Below are 24,025 nucleotides of genomic sequence, written 5' to 3' on the forward strand. Positions count from 1 at the left end.
ACATCAAATTTTTATTTTAAAAAAATTCAGTAAACAAGTGTCATCAGCAACAAATTACCAAAAAACAAAAGCCATTTTATCAGTGAAACACAATGGATTAAAAAAAAATCAACAAGATTTAAAATTTAATTGTTTTTCTAGATACACATAGTTTTATTTTTCCATCACAAAGAGGGCTTTACTAATTAAAATCTTTGAAAGTTAAAAATTACAATAAACGTTTGTTAAGGGATTTTTTAAATAACTTAAGCCAACTGATTGGTTAAATAATTGAACACATTTAAACGGAATAACCTGTTTTAACATTTTTCAAGAACATATAAACTCCTTTTGGAGAAAATTGCATGCAAAGTAGCCATTCTTTCCATGGATTACAGACCTTGAAAAGAACACAACTGTGGGACAGGGACAAATTATTCCTATTCTATAAATTGTTACAAAGAAATCTTACATAAGGGATTTGCACAATTTCTACAAATATAGGAGTACACAATCAATACAAATAATTACATACATGTACCTTGTTCGAAGAACTATTTGAAAAATTTCATTACACATTTATACATGTATTAGAGTTTTAATTCTTTCTTTAAAGTTTGGAAATTGGACAAAATTTAAATGTTATCAGTTTCCTCTGCATATCAGGTTTTCAATCAAAACATCAAGCAAGGAAATAAATAAATTTTTCTTTGTGTAAATCTATTTTTAAAAACAGTACACATTTTAATCTTAAATTAGCTTTTTTTAAAAAAAAAAATCTATTTGTTCATCCTAAAAAGCAAAGTATTTTGATTCAGACCCATTTGATTTCAACTGGAAGAAAGCAAATTGAAATTTAGGTCTATCAACTCGAAAAAAAAACCCAGAATATCAAGATTATAAACATTACAGCAGTATTTAAAACCTCAATCTTTGTACAATAATACTGAAAAATACATCTAGGTCTCAAGATGAACCCCCATTTTGATATACATATACATCTTCTATTCTGATATCATCACTAATCTGTTTAAAATGATTAACAAATTACAATCCCAAATACCAATGCTACAATGTACAACCCCCTACCATGTTACTGGTGCTTTTCCTACAGTACAGTCAAAAGTAGTTCAACATATTTGTATTAATGCAATAAATTGTTAATCATTCCTATGATTATTTTCAGCTGCCATTTTGTAAATTTCTCTGTCTTGGATCAATGCCCTTTACAACTGTCAAACATGATTTCTGAACACTGTCCAATATACATGTATATACCATGTTCACGTTCTTCGTAGCTTCTTTCTACTGTCCTCAGATGTTGGGGTGATGGAGGCTAGTCTTTTACTCTGTCTGGTGGGGGTGAACTGGGGACTAGGGGAGGGGGCGGTCTCTGTACCGTTGACAGGGGTACGATTGGTGAGGCGGGACCGTTTACTGGGCGTGGCAGCCTCAGACACAGGTGGGGTGACTTGTGGGGTGCGAGATCTGGGGGGTGTGGATGTCATACCTGAAGGAAAAATACATTCTATGAATCTGATGACCTCATTAAAATATTCTGTGAAATAATGGACTACAAGCTTAATACTATACAATAGTTAAGTTTTACCTAATTTTCTGTTCTATTTCCTTCAATTAACAACTTTCAGACTTTACTATTCAATGGCCAAACTTTACCCAATTTCATTTTTACTGCCCTCAATTAACAACTTTCAGGCTTAGTATTCCATAGCCAAATATACCTAATTTCTGTTATACTTTTTTCAGTTTTACTATTGATAGCCAAGCTTTACCTAATTTCTATGCTACATGTACAGTATTTCCCTCAGTTAACAGCTTTCAGACTTACTATACAATAGTCAAGCTTTACCTATTTTCTGTCCTATTTCAGCTTTACCTAATTTCTGTTCTATTTCCTTCAGTTGTTTCTCTGCCTCCTGGCATTCCTTCTTTTTGATCTTCATCTCGGGAAGTTCTATGTAGCTGGACTGCTCTTTCAGTTCTTCTTTGGCTTTCTCTGTCTTTTGCATTGCCACTTTCAGTCTCTGGAGGGTTTCTAAATTTGAAATTCATAAAAATTCTTTTTCACATTTTTTTTCTGAGTTGGTTTATAAAAAATAAATGATCTATGTTACATGCCTGTAAATGAGTTCTTTATTTCTTACTAAAAGTAACTTTTTAAATTTAAAAATTCCAGTCTGATGTACCATTTGTTCTATGAATAAATTGCTATAAATAAGAAGAAACCAACTTCTTCTGTAATAAAAAAAAAACCCTGTCCCCTCAGAGAACCCAAGTATTACAAATATATTGTACTATGAACATGAGTATTTCCTTACTACAGTCTCTGTGCTTACCAAGAACTGCCTCGGCCTCTTTGTACTGACGAGGAAGTGGTTCTCCAAACACTGCCCCCTTCAGCTTCTCAAAAGGAACCGCTTTATTCATCAAACCTCCAAACTTGCCATTGCTCCTTATTCGATCCCCTTCTCTGGTAAGAATTGTTGGACAATGCGTGAATTTCACAATCTGTTTGAAAAAAAAAAAAAAAAAAAAAAAAGTTTTTAAGCCATATTATACATGTATATAAAAATTCCTTTTTTTTTCATTTTTAATTTTTTTTTTTTTGGACACTGAATAGGAAAAGTGAGAGATTTATTTCATTTTAAGGAGACTATTAAAATAAGAAGTGAACGTTGCAAAATGCTTGAACAATGACAAATCTTAACAAAGTTACAAAGTTACAAATTATAGTTTACAAATTTACCTCCTGTCGATAAGAATTGGCAGAATTCAGATCATCCAGAATTAGGGTATCCCCCAATAACATACCAAAGACTGAAAAAAAAATCAGATCTAAATACATGTATGTACATGTAAAATCCAGTCAACATTGTAAGATGGATCATCTATTAAATTTTTAACTTATAAAATAGTTGAACAATCTACATGTATAATTATACCTATTTGACATTCCTCTTTATGACCAGGGAACTGTAGAAAACCTCTAGCATAAGCTGGGTTACCAGGAGGCTTCCAACCTGATCTGTATCGAATGTGAGGAAGAGGTCTGGAAAATATAGCAGTGTGATTAAAAAGAAGATGATTAAAAAACAGGGAAAAAAAAGCATAAGCTGGGTTACCAAAACCTGATCTGTATCGAATGTGAGGAAGAGGTCTGGAAAATATAGCAGTGTGATTAAAAAGAAGATGATTAAAAAACAAAAAAACAAAAAACCCATCTAAATACAAGAATATTTTAACGAACATACCTGTCCATTTACTTAAAGAAATTAAATTGCCTTTACTCAAATTTGCTCTTATTGTAGTTTGATTGAAACTTGTATGGGTAACACATCAATTTAAATGAAGAGTAATTTACTAATGACCTAATGCATGTAATATTATCCTTAGTTTATCTGACAATGTATCTTATAGAGATTCCTCCATACAGAACAAAAAAAATCTTACTTATTCCAGTCTGGTAAGCTTTTCTTGAAGATAGAGTCAATAGGCAGGACTTGTTGTTTTCCATTGGTTTGCTTGTACACCTCCTTGGCCTGGAAAAGTTTGAGTGTCATGTAAATAAATACAAAAAAATACACATACATGTGTATCAAAGCTATGTTTCAAAATACTGCATTACTGAAAAGTCATTTTGATTACCATTTTGGTTGTCTTGGTGACCACACAGTCTATGTCAGATGACATGTGCCATGACAACACTCTGGCTATATCAGGATCTTCTATCTCCGCCAAATGTCCAATCTAAATACATGGTAAAATGATTTTTTATTAAAAGCAGTTTTATATTTTAACCAAAAAATTTCAGTTTTGTCTGATTATCACAGAAAAGGGCTTTATCTTCTTTTATGACATTCTAATTAAATGAAAGAAAAGGTGAGCAAGCTCACATACACATCACAAGTGCGGAAATTCTCGGACAAAATAAAGGAATCAGAATTTCCTGGTAATATGCACATCTACATATTGTGTCCGTAATATCTGCAGAGTTTGACGAAATTGTGTGCAGCGGTTTATGAGGAGTTCCGCTGACAAACTATTCATCTCTATATTCAAGAAACAGTCAAGAATCTAAGTGTAAAAGTGCGGAAATTTCCAGAAAAAATAAAGGAATCAGAATTTCCTGGCAATATGCACATCTACACATTGTATGCTTAATATCTGCGAAGTTTGGCAAAATTGTGTGCATCGGTTTATGAGGAGTTGCGCTGACAAACTATTCATCTCTATTTTCAAGATATTGCCCAAAATTAAAGTTGAAAAGTGCAGAAATTCCCGGGAAAATAAAGGAATCAACTTGCCAAGGAATAAGGAAATAAAGAATATCAAATAAAGGAATCAACTTGTTGCGTGGGGTATAATAACCATATTAAAAATTTGTATAAAATTTTATTTTGCCAAATTTTAAGATGCAAATTGGAAGTTTAAAAATGCATTTCAAATATGCAATATAAACAAAGGAGTATTATTTTGTTCACCTTTCCTACAATGTCTGGATTTCCAGGTAGCTGTTGTAGTCCACAGGTTCGCCTGTTTGTTCGCAAGTACTTTTCCTTCTCTAACTTTTTAGACTCTATCTGTTTTTCGATATTTGGCATCTAAAAAGAAAAGATAGGAAACATACTTACTGGGTGATTGAAAGTTCTGCCAAGTAAAATCAACTTTTGATTTTAATCTATCTAACGTACAGTTAATGATTGACTCAGATTGACTTTCAGTTTCTGAAGCTCTTCTCTGATTTTGTTTTCCTCCTGAATTGCCTCTCTGACAGATGCTGAAATAGAGTTATTCATTAAACTAAACAAAAGAAACTTATCCTTGAAAGTTCTTTATAATCTTATCTACAACAAGTATATCTCAGTCATACATATGACAAGAGGCCCAGGGGCCACAGTGCTCACCCGAGCACATTGGCTAGGAAAAAGCACATATCAGATCAGAACTGAAAGTTTACTGGGGGGGGGGGGGGGGGGGCTTGTTTTAACCCCCCAGGGGTTCATGATTTGAACAAACTAGAATCTACACTACCTGAAGATGATTCCATATTAATATCACTAATCATAGCTTTGAATTACTTGAAAAGATGATTTTAAAAGGTTTCCCTATAACTCCCTATGTAAAACTTGGGTCGGCCATTTTGGCCATATCCTAGCCCCGGGGGTCATGATTTGAACAAATTTGAATCTACACTACCTGAGTATGATTCCACATGAGTTTCATCTTTCCTGGCCCAGTGGTTCTTGAGAAAAAGATTTTTAAAGATTTTTCCAATATATATCGTATGTAAAACTTGGGTCGGCCATTTTGGCCCCACCCTAGCCCCGGGGGTCATGATTTGAACAAACTTGAATCGACACTACCTGAGGATGATTCCACATGAGTTTCATCTTTCCTGGCCCAGTGGTTCTTGAGAAGAAGATTTTTAAAGATTTTTCCTATATATTCCTATGTAAAATTTGGGTCAGCCATTTTGGCCCCACCCTAGCCCAGGGGGTCATGATTTGTACAAACTTGAATCTACACTACCTGAGGATGATTCCACAAGAGTTTCATCTTTCCTGGCCCAGTGGTTCTTGAGAAGAAGATTTTTAAAGATTTTTCCTAAATATTCCATGTAAAAATTGGGTCGGCCATTTTGGCCCCACCCTAGCCCCAGGGGTCATGATTTGTACAAACTTGAATCTACACTACCTGAGGATGATTCCACATGAGTTTCATCTTTCCTGGCCCAGTGGTTCTTGAGAAAAAGATTTTTAAAGATTTTTCCTACATTTTCCTATGTAAAACTTGGGTCGGCCATTTTGGCCCCACCCTAGCCCCAGGGGTCATTATTTGAACAAACTTGAATCGACACTACCTGAGGATGATTCCACTTGAGTTTCATCTTTCCTGGCCCAGTGGTTCTTGAGAAGAAGATTTTTAAAGATTTTTCCTATATATTCCTATGTAAAACTTCAAAACAAACGGCCATTTTGGCCCCACCCTAGCCCCGGGGGTCATGATTTGAACAAACTTGAATCTACACTACAAGAGGATGATTCCACATGAGTTCCATCTTTCCTGGCCCAGTGGTTCTTGAGAAGAAGATTTTTTTAAAATGCCATTAATTTTTCTCTAATTCATAATTATCTCCCCTTGGAAAAGGGCATGGCCCTTTATTTGAACAAACTTGAATCCCCTTCACCCAAGGATACTTTGTGGCAAGTTTGGTTGAAATTACCCCACCAGCGGATCTTGAGAAGAAGTCGAAAATGTGAAAAGTTTACGTACAGACAGACAGACGGACATACAGACGGACAGACGGACGCCGGACAAAATGTGATCAGAAAAGCTCACTTCAGCCTTCGACTCAGGTGAGCTAAAAATGTATCTGGCAATAATTTCATTATCATCTAATAAGGGAAATCATAAATTAGCATACAAAAAGCAGATTTTGAATATGGTTTTGAATGTTGGTAAGTTGTTTTATAAGTGTAAAAGAAACAGTCTGATTAATGCTAAAATACAACTAGAGCAAAATTAAGTACAGTTTGTTAACAATAATTTTGAATATGGTTTTGAATGCTGGTAAGTTGTTCTATAAGTGTAAAAGAAACAGTCTGATTAATGCTAAAATACAACTAGAGCAAAATTAAGTACAGTTTGTTAACAATAATTGCAATAAAACATATTTCTGTCTCTAAGTGTCTATCTTCAAAATTTACTATCAATGGGGTACATTTACAGAGAAGTCTGTGTATAACACTGACTTTGTAGCTCCTTGGTAAGCAATTCTGTTGTGTCGAACAGTGAGCGGTAAGTGTTGATCACTTTCTGAAGGTTATCTCTCTGTTTGGACAGCTGGGACATCTGACTCTGCTTCTTCACATCTAAAAGTACAGTAAATAGGGAGTACAGGGACATGTATCCAAGTAAGCAAGTGGCTTGCTCAAACAGACAATAGAATAAAGTTCTGAAGTACACACAAACACAGTCACTCTAATGTTAAATATTTTTCTTATCACAAAAAAAAGCTATTCCCTCTAGCTAATGAATCATGCAAAGTACTTTAGCACAAAAGCTACTGTATGTAAATCAAGGAACTTAATATTCAATTTCTTGTATTAACATCTGCAAACAGAGATGAATTGATGGTTCACAGGTATAAGTAGAGAGACAATGAATGCAGGAAACCAGCTTCAGATTTGGTATATTATATACATTCAAATTGTGCAGTTTAGCATTTCCTCTTCCCCTTCTTCATTAAATCTAAATGGTAGGAAGTAAATCGGTTTTACAACTTAAAATGTGAGTACCATTGTAAAAGAGGAAAGGTATCTCCAGTGGTGGTATGGATTTATTCCTAGGAATCAGAGAACACACGACATTACAGCGAAGCAGGTACTCCTGTCCGTCCTGGCCTGGGGCATTCTCCTGTATAGTCAGGTTCTACAAGAGTATTCCAAAATGTACAAGTATATATATCTCTTTAAATTCAGAAGCATAGTGTTAAAATAAACCTTCAAAATACATGTATTTGGTTAATTTATTTGCTGTGTTTTCAATTGATCAATTTGACTGGAAAATTTTTTGATTGAATCTAGCTTTTCTATACTATGTTTTTTCCTCATTGAGTCTTGACGAGACATTCTTACATTGAGGGCACAAGCTCCATTGTTTAAGGGTATTTCAAGAGTTCTGCTGCCACCAACGAAGCATGGGATCTCTGTCACATCCTCTGGTCCACAAATCTCTATTTTCACTTTCCCATTGTATCCTGTACCAGATGCATTACCATGCTGATCCTGTAACCAGCAAAGATAAAATGAATTCAAAGCATAATTTTTGCTGTTCTCTTACATACATGTGTTTAGTCTTCACAAAATTATTTTACATTTCCTCTTTATAACTCGATACTGAAATAAACAGAAAACCAAAATTGCTTAAAAAGCCCATAAAGAGTAGATTCACTTCATAAAACAAGTACATGTAGACCTACCCTGAGTTCTAGTCTAAGATGACGGACCACACATCTGGCCGTGGTTGCCTTGGTGTTAGACACTGTGGGAGTGCCCGGGTTGTCTACTGGTAATAACTGCATGGGAGGGGCTGGTTTGATGTGAACTGTCATCTGAAATTAAGAAATGAAACATATTAAAGAAATAATTCAGGGATTAATCTGTTTTGGGGAAACCCTTCGTCTCAGGTTTTCATGAAGACTGTACTAAACTTTCCCCATCCTATGATATAAATCCCCCACTTACCACATTGCTGAACAGCTCGTACTGGCCATCATAGTATGTGATCATGATCTGGTGTACAGCAGCACTCTCGGGGGTTTTCCTCTCCTTAAAGAGAAACACACCTGGGCTTCCCTTCACTGCCTCAGGACTATGGGATACTGCCTGTAAAAAGATTTTGTAACTGGTCAAATTTAGCTGAAATTTATTCAACAATCTTACCAGCATAGGACATCTTATTGCAAATCACTTTTATTCAAGTGAACTTCATTTTTCTTCTTGAGTCTGTCTGTTTACAAAATTGTTTCTTATGATTATCAATCTTACTTACCCGTGAAGGCGGACCACTGGCTACATTGGCGTCCATCTTCCACAGCTTGAGGGACAGACTGGACACTTTAGCACTGGCCATGGGCTGATCATCCTCTGTCAGGACTTTAACTGTAAACTCTGTGAATGAGACGTAACACAATGGAATCAAGTTACTTATCTTGATGTTCCTTGTATCGAAAGACACAAGTTGACTACAATTGGTAAGTTTCTGTGGACTGTATAGAATCTACTGAAAAGTGCAACAAGAGTTTGGTTTAATATAAAATGTAAATAAAAAAACAAAATGAGTTAAGGAGGCTTGGGGGTCAACAAATTAAACACAAATTAACCACCAGATTTAACTTATTTTTTTTTAGATACGGTATCTTAAGCTGTCAACTATCATTTGGTAAAGAAAAATTCATTCATTTTAGTTTTAAAATTTGATCATTTTTGTATATATTTATATGGAGCTCTTCTTTTAAAGGTGATCGAAATAGTCTGAAAATGGCTGCCACCCCCAGTCTCTTTAAATCTGCTTACAAGCCACTCACCTGGTAGTTTTTCTCCCACCACAAAGTTTGCCTTCTTATCATACTCTACTGATAGAGAAGTGGGCTTCATCAGATTCGGCTGAAGCTGAATGGAGATTTTAGGACCAAGAATAGGATCTGCTTTGCCATGGAATGCTTTTGGCTGGAGTTCATAGTTGCCTCTACAAGGGAGGAAAATAGAAAACATAAAATCAAAATCAAAATCATGAAAAGGTGTTCCGCAATGTGTTGCATATAAATAAAACAATTCTAAGAAAGTGAACCAATTAACCTCACATGTAAAAAAAATTATCATTTTTACGCTGCAAGCAATCATTTCAGAATTTCTTAGGACAGTTTCATTATTTTATTAATCATCAGACTTAAAATTAATATATATGCTATCCATTCTCTTAATACCACATGTAATTATGTAACTGCAATATTTCTCAAACTTCAGCTGTAATAACTACAGCAAAACTTGGTTATGACGAAGTCACTGGGACCTAAGAAATTACTTCACTATATCCGTAATTCATTATATCCATATAACAAATTCATTAAATCTATATAGATGGGGATCCAAGATGACTTCGCTATATCCATGAATTCGCTATATCCGTGTTCGAATTAAAAGAGTTCTACTGTAACAACATGTATATGTACCTTGGTCCTGATACAGTCAATACCCCAAAGTCCACTTGTCCCTGTGCATTGGTCTTCAGAGGAGTTGGTGGGGGATACAGCTAAAAGTAGTGATGGTTTTATGTAGAACAATTGAAATGTTTCAAGTGCATCAAGAATTAAAACAAAAACTAGTACTTGTAATATAGTCTTCCTCTATACAGGTGGTGGATGAAATTTTGTTTTTTATCCATGTGATACATAATAATTGAGCATAATTATTCTTGTTACCTTTATTTTACCCTCTTTAGTTAGTTGTACTCTGACGTCGGCCAATTTCGAGGGGTTTCCAAACTGATCACAAAGCTGTACCACTATAGATCTAGGGAGTTTACTCTCATTCAGTACTGTCAGGGTCTGTAATACAAAATTTTATATTTATAACGTAGGGATGAGAGGACCAATTTATAGGATTACATTACCATTCATTTCCACTGTTCTTTAACTGATGTGAACATCTTTATAAATTGTCTTTAAAATCTTGAAAATGATTTTGTCAAATGTTTGTCAATATCATTTCATAAATACAGATAATCTACCTCCTCACAGTCCCAGCCGGGCAGACTAAGTGCCTCAGGGGGACCAGCTACCATCTCAATCCTGACAAAGTCCCTCAGATCCCGCCAGGTCACCTTCAGGTCCTTCGTGCCTATCTTCCCTCCCTCAAACTGTACATTGTTGATCGCAAACCCATTCTGTAAAGAAGGATTACAAGTTTACAACAGAGCAAAATTCTGACTGAACAATTTTATCTCTAAACTCCAAATAACCTTCATATTCCATCCCAGTCCTCATCATATCATCAAATATCCCCTTCTTTATCAAATAAATATGCATGAAGCTGTTTTTTTTAAAGTACAAAAGTTTTGGTGAAGTAGAATACCAATTTCTAATTTTATGGCATTTAAACACTTTGAAATCTTGTTAATATTCTTTTCATTTGCAATTTTAAAGAGTAAAACAGAAGTTCAGAATTTTATCACTTGTTACCTTATTAGAAGTCACTTTGACTAACTGTTCTTGTAAGCCATCCCCTGTCACTTGGAATTCATGTGCAGAGTTCTTTGGAAGCTAAAAAAGTGATATACGTACAGTAAGATGAAATGCTACATGCAATTGATTGTCATTAAATGATCTACCAAAAAATCAAAGATCTGATCCTACAAAATTACAATACACATAAATTTCAGTTGTAAAGCTTTGAAATTCTTTAAACTACCCATGTGCTTACATCTGTAATTTCATTTCCAAACTTGTCCTTGACGGTGATCTGTATTTCATGTTTCAACATCTCCCCTATTTGTACTGCAGCGGGTCCCTGACATTTACATTTGATCTGGTTTGGCTCGGCAGGCAGAGCACTGAAATACATGTTATCATGCATGTAGGTCACTTTTTTCATCTTCAATCTACATATACATGTACATTATACATGTGAAAAACTGCATATTTCTGTATTTCAAATAGTCTTTTACTTTATAATCACTAGGACACGAACATCAAATCATAAAACAAGCTCATTCTTTTCCACATAATTTTGTTGCCAGTCCTGTACTTCTAAAGTTACACAACTCCAAAATATGTTATCATGACCTGATACTGAAGTAAACATCGATTCTTACTTGACGGTGAAGCTGAACTCTACATTAGATTTGTCATGAATGGCCACCTGGCAATATTTCAAATCTGTGACAGAGGACGGGACTTTGATTGGGGGCAGATTCCCAGACATGATCATCTCCTGGTTTAATTTGGGTGTCCAGTTTATCTTAAAATGGAAAGAAGATATGTAAACTATTAGTTTCAATAGTAATGTGTCCATACCTTTTCATCCCCCAATCTTTTCACTATTCCCATCTAAATGACACAAACTTAATATTTTCAATGCATCATCAAACTTTTGTCAAACTTTTACACTTGTACAAAGACCCTTCAGTATCCAGACTTCAGATTGAAAAATACTTTTCTATGTAGAAAAAAAACTATCAAATCTGGAAATAATAACAATCAGACAGTTACCTCTTTGAATTCAGGATTTTTCCTACCTTAATCTTGGGGAGAATTTTGTCATCTACAGTGACAGTCCTGCCAGCCTCATCATATAACACGAAAGCTGCAAAGATTGGTATAATGTTTGATTCCAGAAGTAATGATTACAGTGGGGGGAAAATGATGTGAATAATGCAACAATTTATCACAAAATCTGATTTTGTGGCATTCAGAAGTAATGAGCACTAATGAAACACATTGAATGTATAAACACTATCAATGCAAGAGCTTTCTTATTGGAAGAGCAATTTTCTTGAATGTATTGAATTTAAGAGTTGGCTCACTCAATCCTGTGATGGATTCCCCTGCTATTCCCATGATGCTCTCTCCTTGTTTCAGCATCCTCTTTTTCTTGTTCTCTTCCTGTTTAATCTCGATGTGGGATATTGAGTTACTGGGAGTGACAAGTACTGATCGCTCAACAGCAGGTATGTCCTTCTTATTCTGAAAAAATACAGGTCTTATTTTGTAAATTTTTATCTTTTTGAAAGCAATACATGTACACATCAATACAAAATTTATTTTATACATGCAGCTGACATATAAATGTCACTACAAAATACTTCCTGTTACTTACAGTAACTTCAAACTTTGCTGTTAGCTCCTGCTTGTCTTTGACCTTTTTGAGGAGAATGGGTTCCCCTGTGATGTTCCCACACCCCGCAGCAGAGCAGTCCAGGGAGTAGGTGGGGGAAGTAGGAGTACCAGTAAACTGTAACAGAAAATTTACTCAATATAGTCTGACTTTTATCATTGTTTTAAATATTTATGCAAACTTATCTTAAAAGAAAAACTGACAAAAATGTTCACAAGACTTCTTTGTGACAATTTAAATAGCTTCTCTGCTTTTACTATTAACAGCGAGGATTACAAAGAAATGCTCAAAGTATCTTAAAAAGAACTTGTTTGAAGTTAAATTTTTGAAAATGGAAGATTACAGTGTGCCTATCAAAGAGTTTAGTAACATACATGTTGAGCTTCGTATGTATATACTTGTCCAGTGTACTTTTATCTGCAGATATTCACATCTGTTTTATATCTTAATTTAACCTACCACTGACAGTGAAATTTTTTAAACACCTTAAACACAATCATTGCGATATTTACCTTACAGGTAACTGTGAGATTTTTGTCTGTGGTAATATTGCCAGACAAGTCCAACACTTCCACCCTGAACACCGGGGCTGTACCATTCTCTATAGTGATTTTCTCCTCTGGTTTCACATTCAAAACCTTGGGCGGTCCTAATGAAAACAAGCACAACATAAATTATGAGCACTTCTAAACATGTACACTCGGTAAATACATGTATTTCTGTGACTTTTATGAGGATAACCACTTGTCCTATCAAAGCTTTACTGAAATAAAGCACATTTCTTAACATAGCGTGTGTAAAAATTAGAACACACACCTGGCAACATTCTGATTTTCAGAGCTTGTGCATCTTCTCTTAGTCCTGGGACTGTAATAGTAACTCCATAGCTCTGAAATTTACATAGAAATTGAATGAAACAGATGTACAAACTGTTAAACATAAAAAAACATATCCTGTGATGTGAAAGTCTATATCATGATTTTTTAATTTTTTTTTCTCTAATAGAGAAATGCATTCTGGTGCCTCATGCCCCTTACCCCTGTGTGTTTCTCACTGATGACACCTTTTGCTACAATTCCTGACAAGATCAGGCTGCTTCCTTTAACTACAGTTTTCTCATAAGAAATGTCAAGATCCCTGAAAATGTACACATAAACACATACAATAACTTAGGCTATATAAATTTAATTCTCTGGTTCTCAGGCCAATTTTCTCCAAAACAGATGCAGGCAGGAGGCATTTTATTTATCATTTTATTGGCAATAAAGTAGATGAGAGAGGTATTTTTTTTTTACTTTAATTTCTTAATTTTCTTTAAAATAATGATAAAAATTCTTTGTTCACAGATACACCTTCCACGTCTGATCAAAAGGTTTGCATTCTCCATCGCTTATCAACATTTGAACACATAGGCAATGTCTTCTAATGTATTCTTAAACGAAGACTGTCAAAGTAGCCAAAGCTCTTCGCAAATGCTACCTGAAGTGATATTTAAGTACTAAACTACAAAAAAGTGAGAACTGAACTTTTTTCCGGATTAGTCTCCGCAATACCAACTTTTTATTTTATCAAAAATACAATAAAATAAGTAATGCGGCTACGTAAAAATGGATGTGCGCTGGCCTGAGAACCAGAATTTCAATAACATGTAGCTTAAGCTTACACAGTCTTCCCCATACAACAATATCTCAAGTTTCAAATTTAGAATACTAGAATACAAGGAACATGTAGACACACCTGGCCTGAATGGTTGGTGTAGATGACTGGAGTGGTTTGGTGATGTTGTTGAATGCATCTCGGAACACAAGTGGTATCTGGAATGGCTGTCCAATTCTGAAGGGACCCTCCAACATCCCCATGGTAAACTTTTCTGGCTCTCCCTCTATTTAACAGAATCCATGTGTTAAAACAAAGATATGCTACAGGCGATTTCATTAAAATAATACAAATAATCCACTCAGCTTTCTCTAACATGTTAATTTACTTTATACAAAGCTATTACGAAAGAATTCTGATTAAGAAAATAAGGTTTCCAATATTTCTCCCTTTTGAGAAGATTTACATGTATAAGAGTGGAATAAAGAATTTAAGAGTGCTTTGAATCTGTTTATTTTCCATACCAGTGACTGTGAATTTGATGTGATGAGAGGGGAGACTCTTCCCTGCATAAATGGTAGATCCACTCTCATTTAACACAACCTGTAGCTGCAGAGTGTGGGGACCCAAGTTGTGGATGTTCTCTAAAAATACAAAAAAAAAAACAGTTTAGTCTAAGCATTTATATCTACATCTTTCTAGGATTTAAACAACTTTAAATCAATAATTTCTTTACAGTGTTAATTTACATCTCTTTTTGATATGATTTACTTTTTTATGATCAAATTTTACCCATTTTCCTGAACCAGTAGGGCCACGTCTTGCCATGCTGACTGATGTGTGATACAATGGTTTGATCTCCATTGGGACCTAGCAACCAATACAGTCTTGTACATTTAAAGTTGGTACAATACATGTAATTTCAATAAAAATCATTTTAATTTTACAAATAAAAATCCTCCGTTTTCTGTATAACTAGAAGTGGAATCTTGACTTACTATGCCATACAACTTTTAATTCCACGAGCAGCTTCTTCTGGGAAGCATGAGCAGTGGTTCCTGGCAGTTTTTGTATTTTTTCTCCTTTTCTGTTTTCGATTTCTATTTTTATGGCACCTATAAAATCAGTACAATTCATAAAATCCCTTTTCTCTCATATAATCTCATTTTCTAGGATTATAGGGGAAACTGACTAAACCTCAAACATCAAAATAACAAGAGACCCAAGGGCCTTGAATCGCTCTTCTGATAAATTGTACAATCTATCACTTCTATTTGAAGCCTCTAACCTTAAGTATCCTAAGACCCAAGTTGCATCAACTGACAAAGTTTGATGATTCTTAGCCAATAATGACTAAAAATATTTTTAGTAATAAAGCTATAAAAAACCATAAGTACATCACAGTGACCTATATTAAGATTGAAGTTTTCTGAGGACTCAAGATGCATTAATAAACAAAGATTGAAGATTCTAAGCAAATAAGTATTTGAGATATTTAAAAGTAGGTCACTGTGACCTACTTTTATGTCTACATTCTTTGAAAACCCAAAATACATCAACTGACAAAGTTTGATGATTCTAAGCCAAAAAGTACCTGAGATATTCAAAAGAAGGTCACCATGACCTACTTTTTGATCGACATTCTGTAAAAACCAAAGATGCATCAACAAACAAAGTTTAGTGATTCTAAACAAGTTAGTACCATAGATACTTAAATACAGCCATAAAATGTCGAAAGTAGGTTACAGTGACCTACTTTTTTGACATCATTCTCCGAAAACCCAAGATGCATCAAATTACAAAATTTGATGATTCTAAGCCAATAAGTACCGTAGATACTTAAATAAAGCCATAAAATGTCAAAAGTAGGTCACTGTGACCTACTTTTTGGTCATCACTCTCCGAAAACCCAAGACACATCAACTCACAAAGTTTGATGATTCTAAGCCAATAAGTACCATAATCACTTAAATAAAGCCATAAAATGTCAAAAGTAGGTCACCGTGACCAAAATTTTGGTCTTAACTCTCCGAAAACCCAAGATGCATCAACACACAAAGTTTGATGATTCTAACCCAATAAATACCTAAGATACTAAAATATAGCCATAAAATATTGAAAGTAGGTCACAGTGACCTACATTTTGGTCGACATTTTTCAGAGTCCAAAGATGCATCTGCTGACCAAGTTTGATGATCCTAGGTCTGAAGGTAATCAAAATATGCCTTTCAAACAAATCGAAAACAAATGCCTGCAAAATTCAAAAATTAGGTCACGGTGACCTGCTTTTTTAGAAAGTTTTAAGGTCCCAAGATGCATCAATTAACAAGATTTGATGATTCTAAACCTCTCAGTGTTGAAATAATTGGATTAAATGTTTTGATTAGTCATAAACAAAAAGTAGGTCACAGTGACCTACTTTTAAGCTGACATTGTTCAAGGACCCAAGATGCATCAACTGACAAAGTTTGATGATCATAGGCCTTATGCCTTCAAATCAATTTGAAAACAAATGCCCACAAAATTTAAAAAGTAGGTCACCGTGACCTACTTTTGTTAACATAATGTGAAGTTTGAGATGCATCAACTTACAAGATTTGATGATCCTAGTCCTAATAGTAAGCAAAATATAAACTTTTTATTATTTGTAAATTTAGGTCAACTTTGAAGTGACCTTGGACCACGCCCTTTGCCCAAGGGCATGCCTTGAACAATTTTTAGTCTTCAACATATCCTGATCCTTGTATGTAATTTTGGTGAAAATCTGCCTGGTGGTTCTGGAGAAGATTTTTTAGCAACCAGTACTTTTGGTTTTGTTTTCCTGATTATTGTTTATGGCAACCCTTATTTTAATATAAAGGGTAGCCCTTGGGCCAAGGATACCCTGTGAAAAATTTGACATTGATTGGCCAAAATGGCCCATTTCTAAAAAGTTAATACACCGCACACCACACAAATGGCCATAGCATTAGCTCTTTGAGCCTTTGGCTCAGAAGATTAAAAGGTAGATCATTCATTGGCACATATGCATGCATCTTGACTATGGATGAAACTTACATGTCCAATATTTCAAATAAAATCTCATTGTTTAAGATCTCAGGTAAATCTCATATAAGTATACTTTGGTTATCATTAGAAATTTCACCTCACAGAAAATGTTGTTTTCTTTGTACATGTAATAAATGCAAGGAAATCTTATGGTGATACTTATCACTTGTAATTCCAATACATAAACAGTGATTTCTCACTTGAAAACTTACAAGTAAATATACTAACCATGATAGTGTTACTCTTATGGTGTCTAGATAACATACCAATGGTTTTTCCTGCTGGTCTTTTTTCATTTGGTTTGACGATATCACCTTCAGGCCAGGTAACAATCAATGATTCAGGCAATCTAATATTATAATATAAATACAATGTCACAATAACCTTCTAGTCTATCAAAAACATGTGAGACATTTTAAGCTCTTGTGATAAGCCATAATCTAGTCTTCCTTACTTGGACTCCTCCTCCTCTAAGTATCGTTTGACGGAGGCGGGACCACACAGTCTGTCCAGTCTAGACAGTGGCACCACCCTGACCTCATTATACAGAGACTGTGGCTCCTGCTGGATCTCAATCTCACCACCTGTATAAACAGAATTCAAACATAAAGCTTGAGGTTCCTGCCTCCAGAGGATCCAATTATCAAAAGTATGCAAGATGCTATATATGCAATGTTCATGTCATTGCTAACATATCCTCCATAGTTTTCAAGACAAACTTTATTCTGAAAAGTGCCATAAGAGCCAAACAAATATCAACAGTAACAGAAAATATTTCCTAGTCAATTCCAAGCTATTACACATTTCATCCTTTGACACACCAAACAACAAGATATGTTTGTAAAAATTATGCCCCCCTCCCCCCAAATTAGAATTTTTCCAAGTCTGTCAAAAATGGTGCAACCATACCCAAAACATAACTTGGCCTAGATATTTATCTGATTATTCTGTATACTAAATTTCATTTCAGTATGTGCAACCTAATTGAAGAAAATGAACGGAAACTGCAAGTAATTGGAATCCAAGGGGCATAACTCTGACACACTGAAAAATCTGTATACTAAATTTCAAAAACGGAAACTGCAAATAATTGGAACCAAGGGGGATAATTCTGTCAAAAATGGTGTGATTGTACCCAAAACTGAACTTGACCTAGATATTTATCTGATATATCAAATTTCATTTCAGTATGTGCAACGGTTGCGAAGAAAATGTGGACTGACGGACAGACATACCTACCGGACAGACAGCAGCAAATATGCCCTCCCTTCTTCGAATACTTCACCAGTGGCAAAACTGTTAAATTCTAGTGTGGAAAGGTTGACACATATACTTCACCATATGCATTACCATACTCCACTTGACTTTCTGTAGATAAGCTGCTCACCTGTAGCAAAAGTGTCCTCTTCATGCTCTCCATAGAGATAGAAATTCTTAATGGTGCCCAGCAGTACAGGGGTAGTTCTCAGTATCTTCACCTGTGCAGAACAATAATTTCAACATACTAGAATTGTAGCATAAGTACAAACAATATTTCAGACTTAGTTACAACAGTAAATTCAAATTTACAAACTTTTTATCAAAAAGTGTGTTGATCTGCAATGCATTATTTTTCTTCCATTAGATTACCATCATCAGCATCCTTAAATCTTAACAATCATTGGTAATTTTCTGATTCAGAAAGACTAACCATCTGCCCCACTTTGAATGTCTTGTTGTCCCACACCACACTTTTATACCGGCTCCATGGGGTTTGCCTCTGCTTGGGAAGGTCTGTTCTCACCACTTGACCTGCATACCCAGTAAAGTGGATCTGTTTGTCGTACTGTTCATGACAGTCTTTTAACCAGTTTAAGAACTCCCTCTCAATTGATGTACGCTTTTCCTACATAAAAAAAGTAAATGCTTTTTTTTTTAATATTTAGTTATAAAATGAATATTCAGCTAAATCTTCCATCTCTTAGCATTTAAAATACCTGCACAAACATATTACGTATTTTAAAGTGATTTAGGTGTACTAGATAAACTTAATTAACAATTAAGGTGTAAAAGCATAGTCTCAAATAAGAATGTACCTCTTCATGTATGTATTCAAAGACTTATTGCACTTAATTCAAACAAACATGTAAATTCTTAGCTTTACATTCACAAATGTATCCTTTCCTCTTTTTATTGGAAGTGTTAATTGAGAATAAAGGTAGATGGAAGGAATTGTGTTTTACTGAAAAACAGAATGCTAAAATACAACAATGTTTTGAAAAATGGATTCCAAACTAAGCTATCACAGTCTACAAAGAGAAGAGGTAAACAATAAAACAACCTCTTTATTATGAATTCCTATAACAGAGATGGATGTCCAGTACTTACCTGTCCATTTACTACTCTACTGAATATAGAGCTTTTATCTCGTAATCTCATCTCCAGGTCAAGAAAGGTCAGCTTATTGGTGCTGACCTGGAAATGGTCATTTGTGAACAGCACACCTGATATTCTGAAACAAAATATTTATATCCAGGTAAACAAACAAAGCTTCATAGTTTTGACACAATTCATCGCTTTTACCCCCTCAGTTACATGAAGCTAAGCTTTATACTTTCAACCTTTCAAACATGTCAGTTCAAAAGCTCAAGATCAAGTAACAATGTAATACAAAAACAATTTCAAGTCCACAAACCTATTCCAGCATTCTGCTGCAATGGTCCGGCTCTTCTTTGGTTCAGAACACCAATCAAATCTACAGTACATCAAAAGTATTAAGAAAATAAGTCTAGGTTACAAAATCACTTAACAATTAAAATCAGGATAAACAAAATTTCTATATTTTTATATTTACAAACCTAATTGTTACCATTATTACTGAATCTAATTAACAAATAAATCACATCCCACTCATCAACTTGTGTCTTAATATTTGCTTATGTTTATTTCTATACTGGTGTATGGAATTCATAAGATCTACCATTCCAATAGCATTCAAATATATCACACGCCAATCCCCCTTGCTGGTCATGCTTTGCTGACAGCAGCCTGCTTCTCTCTAGTCATGTTCATCAAACTCATGAAATTTACATTTACTACAATTAACCATTGGAAATGTACATACAGGTCAAATGTACATGTTTATTTAACAGAGATATATATCTACTGAGGAGGAAATCTATATATGATTACTTCAAGGTATTTCACTGCTTGATTAATGAGAAATAATAATGTGCGACAAACATAACATTAAGTCCCTCCCAAGGCATTTTCTTGTACACAGTACCACCATCTGTCCAAAGTAACCTGCTACTATGATTTTTCAAAACCAGTTTTTGTGATTTCATGCAATCTAGTATATAATTCCAAATTTCCACTATGTTGTTAAATTTTGTTTTCAATCCCATTGGTTTATTCAATAAATTATGCAGGTTTTACAAATAAAACAGCAATTAAAAAAAATCACACCATTATTATATATTTTAAAATTACACGAAGGTCTGATGGTAAACAAAAAACACTAATTATAATTCTGATTTCTAAAGGGAGTACCTCTTGGATCGTTCACATCTGACGGATATGTTTCGCTGTCATACAGAAATGGATGATAGCGGATAATTCCCTCTACGACCCCCTCTCCCTCTGTTGTGGCCTTAAAGAAGAACTGACTGGCTGAGTTTCTGACGTACAGAGATTGCATGTCATCGTGTATGTCTCGCAAGTTGATTTCTGTTGCTGGCTTTCCTTTTACATTCAGCTTTACCTGTAAAGCCATTTTCCTGATTATCATAGAGTATAAAAGGATGCAGTTGTTTGTTATAAAATCATTTACTTAAAAATTTGTTAAATCTCAATTTTGTGGTTGGGGAAAAAGTTGCTTTTATGGATTTTATTTTACAATTCAAAAAATTATAACATGAAATGCCCATAAAAATTATTGACTTTATGGTACAATCATATGAAAAAGCTTTCCTAACCAAACAATTCTGTCCCTCAAAAAAGTACAAAGGACAGTCAGAAAAGATGAACTTTGAATTACACCTTTAAATACATAGTCTCCTTGATTATATTTTTCAAAGTACAATGCAGTGTGTAAATCTGACAAGTAAGGAAGACTGTACCCTGATATTGATGATGTTGAAGGGAGTGTTGGGTCTGTCCATGTCATCCTCTAGATCACGATTTCCCTCAGGACCATGGATGTAGTAATGGTAAATATGCCTGTAAAGATAACAGATATTTATTACGATGAGAGGGCTATTAAAACATATATAATCTGCCACATGTATTTCTATGATAATTGTTTAAAAAAATTTATGAAAATAAATGTTATTAAGATACCTATTCAAGTTTAAAACGTTTCTCAATTCTTTTTAAAGCCATTTTTATTCCTTTTAAAGATAGAATAAATTAAATATAGCTTACGCAAGTTGTCTTGTCCAGTCAGCAATATGATGTCTGAGATACAAAACATGACTTGGGTTGATACCACCTATTTCAACAACAGTAAAACTCTGTTTTTTCTTTTCTTCTTTAATGATGTTCTGCAGGATTTCATTTTCTGATGGTATGTGAGATGAGTCCCCTACCTTCAACACCATAAAATCAAGTTCATTAAAATTTCCTACCCCTAAATTACAATTCATTTGTCATAGTTCATGAATGTGTCTATTACATTTCATCATTGATAAAGAGTTGATAAAATAACACTTCTTTACATCCTTGCATAGCAGTAAAATGCTTCACCTTTCTATTCCTGATGAAGCCACTGTACACAGACTCTTTGTTGATCTCTTTCTGTTTGAACTCCTCCTTCGACATTGTCAGCTCATGAATATCTTGAGAATCCATAGCCTTTGTCATCATCTACGAGTCACAATAATACTTCAAGTAAAAGTAAAGCCACATTTGCGATAAACAATTAATATATTCAATTTGAAAATTTCTAAAGATATGCAGAAGAATACATAGGGCTTACAGATCTATAGAGTAGTTTCTGAATACATGTAGTTTAATTAAACGCAAGTTCAATATTTCCACCGTATGTATATTTGTTTCCAAAATAATGAAATGGATGATAAAAATCTTCTATACCACATGCTTAATAAAAAATATAAAACAATTTTTTTTAATTCTGAAGGTTATCGAATTCTTACCCTTGTGGAATTTCCTATGAAGAAAACAGCCTGCTTTCCTCCCACACCAAAGTACGAGATGTCACTGTTCAGACACAGGGGAGCCTGTTTCTGTTCTACTTCCTCATCATCATCCTCCCCCTCAATAAAGCTCCTTTCAATCACATTAATAATCAGTCACTTATTTACTTAAACAATGCAAAAAATTTGATTTCAGTAAAAAGGTTCAAATTCATGAGCACATTTGTTTTGACATTTACGGGTGATTGGTGTCAGTTTGTAAGTCATTCAGAAAAATTACTTACACTTTCCCTCTTTTATCTTTGCGTTTGAATTTAGAGAGTCGATAAATAGCCCAGTTGTTCAGCTGTCTTGGTGTCATCCCTTTTCCGTTATCGATTATAAATATGGCATTATTTGATGGCTTCCCATCATCAAAATGCTGCAAAACAATGAGAAAGAGTTTTACCCACTTTGCAATGACTTGTACTTTGTAAATTCTGAAGTCCATTGTTCAGTAAAAAGATATCCATCTTCATAAAAAATGTCCTTGAGACAAACTACTCAATTTTATATCTCAATCCAGTTCTTGTCAAAGTACTGCATCAGAATTTTTCCCCCACTATTTATCTGCATAAAGTTACAAATCACTCACCAATAAAATGTCAATGTTTCTTGGTCCAGTATTTTCTGCGGTTGCTGATAATGCATTATCAATCAACTCAGCAAAGGCATATGCTGTGGATAAAGTTTAAAATATTGATTATTAACAAACATCAGACCTTTTACAATCTATATATGAATTTTGAATTCTGTTTGTTTTCTTTTTTAATCAAGGCTAATCTTTAATTAGGCCCTTTAAAATCTACTTTATTCTTACGTAGTGGATTCTGTCCTTCTGATGCATAGTATTCATAAAGTCCTCCCTTCACGATGGTGTCATAATGTGGCACAAAATTAACTCTTTCATTTGCTGGGGCACACAGCTCTTGGTTAATTTTCTTTAGGACATAGAGAGTGTCTCCATTATCTATATCATCTGAGATACAAAAAAATTAGTTTTAATTATACTTGCATAAATTCAGTAAGTGGTATACAAGGCAATAGACATAAGTAAGCCTCCTTAGTAAAAAAGCTTTTTATAGTAAATATATTTAGTTTTTTGGGTATAAAAGGTATTAGACTTATTAATAAGTAAGCCTCCCTAGTAAGAATACTTTTTATTGTAAATATATTTAGTTTGTGCATTATATGTACCCCAAGTTTCATCATCTTTAATTTCCTCTCTGTTTGTTGTGGCAATAACAAAGTTATCTTTCTTCTTGATCTGCAAAGCCTACAAATAGGAAATAAAAATCATTAATCACATAATTCAATTAATGTGGTTTAAATATTGCACTGATAGAAATTTTTTTTATCACATTCAAAGGCTATTAAATAACTTTTGTTTTACAAAAAAAGGGGGGGGTTACACTTACAGATGGCGATTTATATACAATGCATATTTATTACATTAGACAAACTGTGAAGTGACTTTACCTGCCATTGACTTGACGAATACTTTGCTCAGTTACAAAATCCAATGATTTCTTTACATTATTTCTAGACATTGCATTCAAATCCATATGCATAGTAATCAGCAACATGACCAAGGCTTTGTTTGTAAACATTGCTATGTTTCGTTTCATAACTCACCTCTCTAACCCTTTCTTTGAAATCTTCAAAGGTAAATAAGCCTCCTGTAGGTATTTTAACATCAGGTGCATCTTTATCTCTTCTGTCAAACACGTAAACAAATGCATCATCATCCTCCATAGGCGTCTCTGCCTCCTTGCCTCGTCTGTTCGTCGCCATGTTTGAGTTAAACGCGGG

The 24,025-nt window shown here is 34.3% G+C and overlaps 1 protein-coding gene across 1 annotated transcript; it reads right to left on the reverse strand.

The window, feature by feature from the left end:
- Nucleotides 1–752: 752 nt before the first annotated feature.
- Nucleotides 753–24,025, reverse strand: LOC134256024 (structural maintenance of chromosomes flexible hinge domain-containing protein 1-like). Its single transcript, XM_062738619.1, has 49 exons — nt 23,849–24,025; nt 23,411–23,489; nt 23,034–23,192; nt 22,809–22,891; nt 22,459–22,595; nt 22,175–22,307; nt 21,765–21,884; nt 21,444–21,607; nt 21,140–21,239; nt 20,571–20,781; nt 20,028–20,076; nt 19,714–19,773; nt 19,407–19,530; nt 18,730–18,924; nt 18,427–18,517; nt 17,494–17,623; nt 17,306–17,388; nt 14,990–15,106; nt 14,784–14,861; nt 14,516–14,635; nt 14,133–14,277; nt 13,433–13,532; nt 13,212–13,284; nt 12,908–13,044; nt 12,378–12,512; nt 12,085–12,244; nt 11,797–11,864; nt 11,374–11,519; nt 10,983–11,112; nt 10,742–10,822; nt 10,291–10,446; nt 9,983–10,108; nt 9,734–9,813; nt 9,089–9,249; nt 8,554–8,672; nt 8,247–8,387; nt 7,982–8,113; nt 7,638–7,787; nt 7,299–7,431; nt 6,753–6,872; nt 4,692–4,777; nt 4,482–4,601; nt 3,646–3,747; nt 3,451–3,539; nt 2,943–3,049; nt 2,747–2,817; nt 2,337–2,508; nt 1,877–2,035; nt 753–1,489 (listed from the first exon to the last, which is right to left on the reverse strand). The coding sequence occupies exons 1-49, from the start codon at nt 24,005–24,007 to the stop codon at nt 1,263–1,265; spliced, it is 6,018 nt and encodes a 2,005-aa protein (XP_062594603.1). The 5' UTR covers nt 24,008–24,025; the 3' UTR covers nt 753–1,262.

This window comes from Saccostrea cucullata, unplaced genomic scaffold (genome assembly GCF_032062105.1).
Source record: "Saccostrea cucullata isolate Sc308-1 unplaced genomic scaffold, CSIRO_AGI_Scuc_v1 ctg2327, whole genome shotgun sequence".
Lineage (NCBI taxonomy): Eukaryota > Metazoa > Mollusca > Bivalvia > Ostreida > Ostreidae > Saccostrea > Saccostrea cuccullata.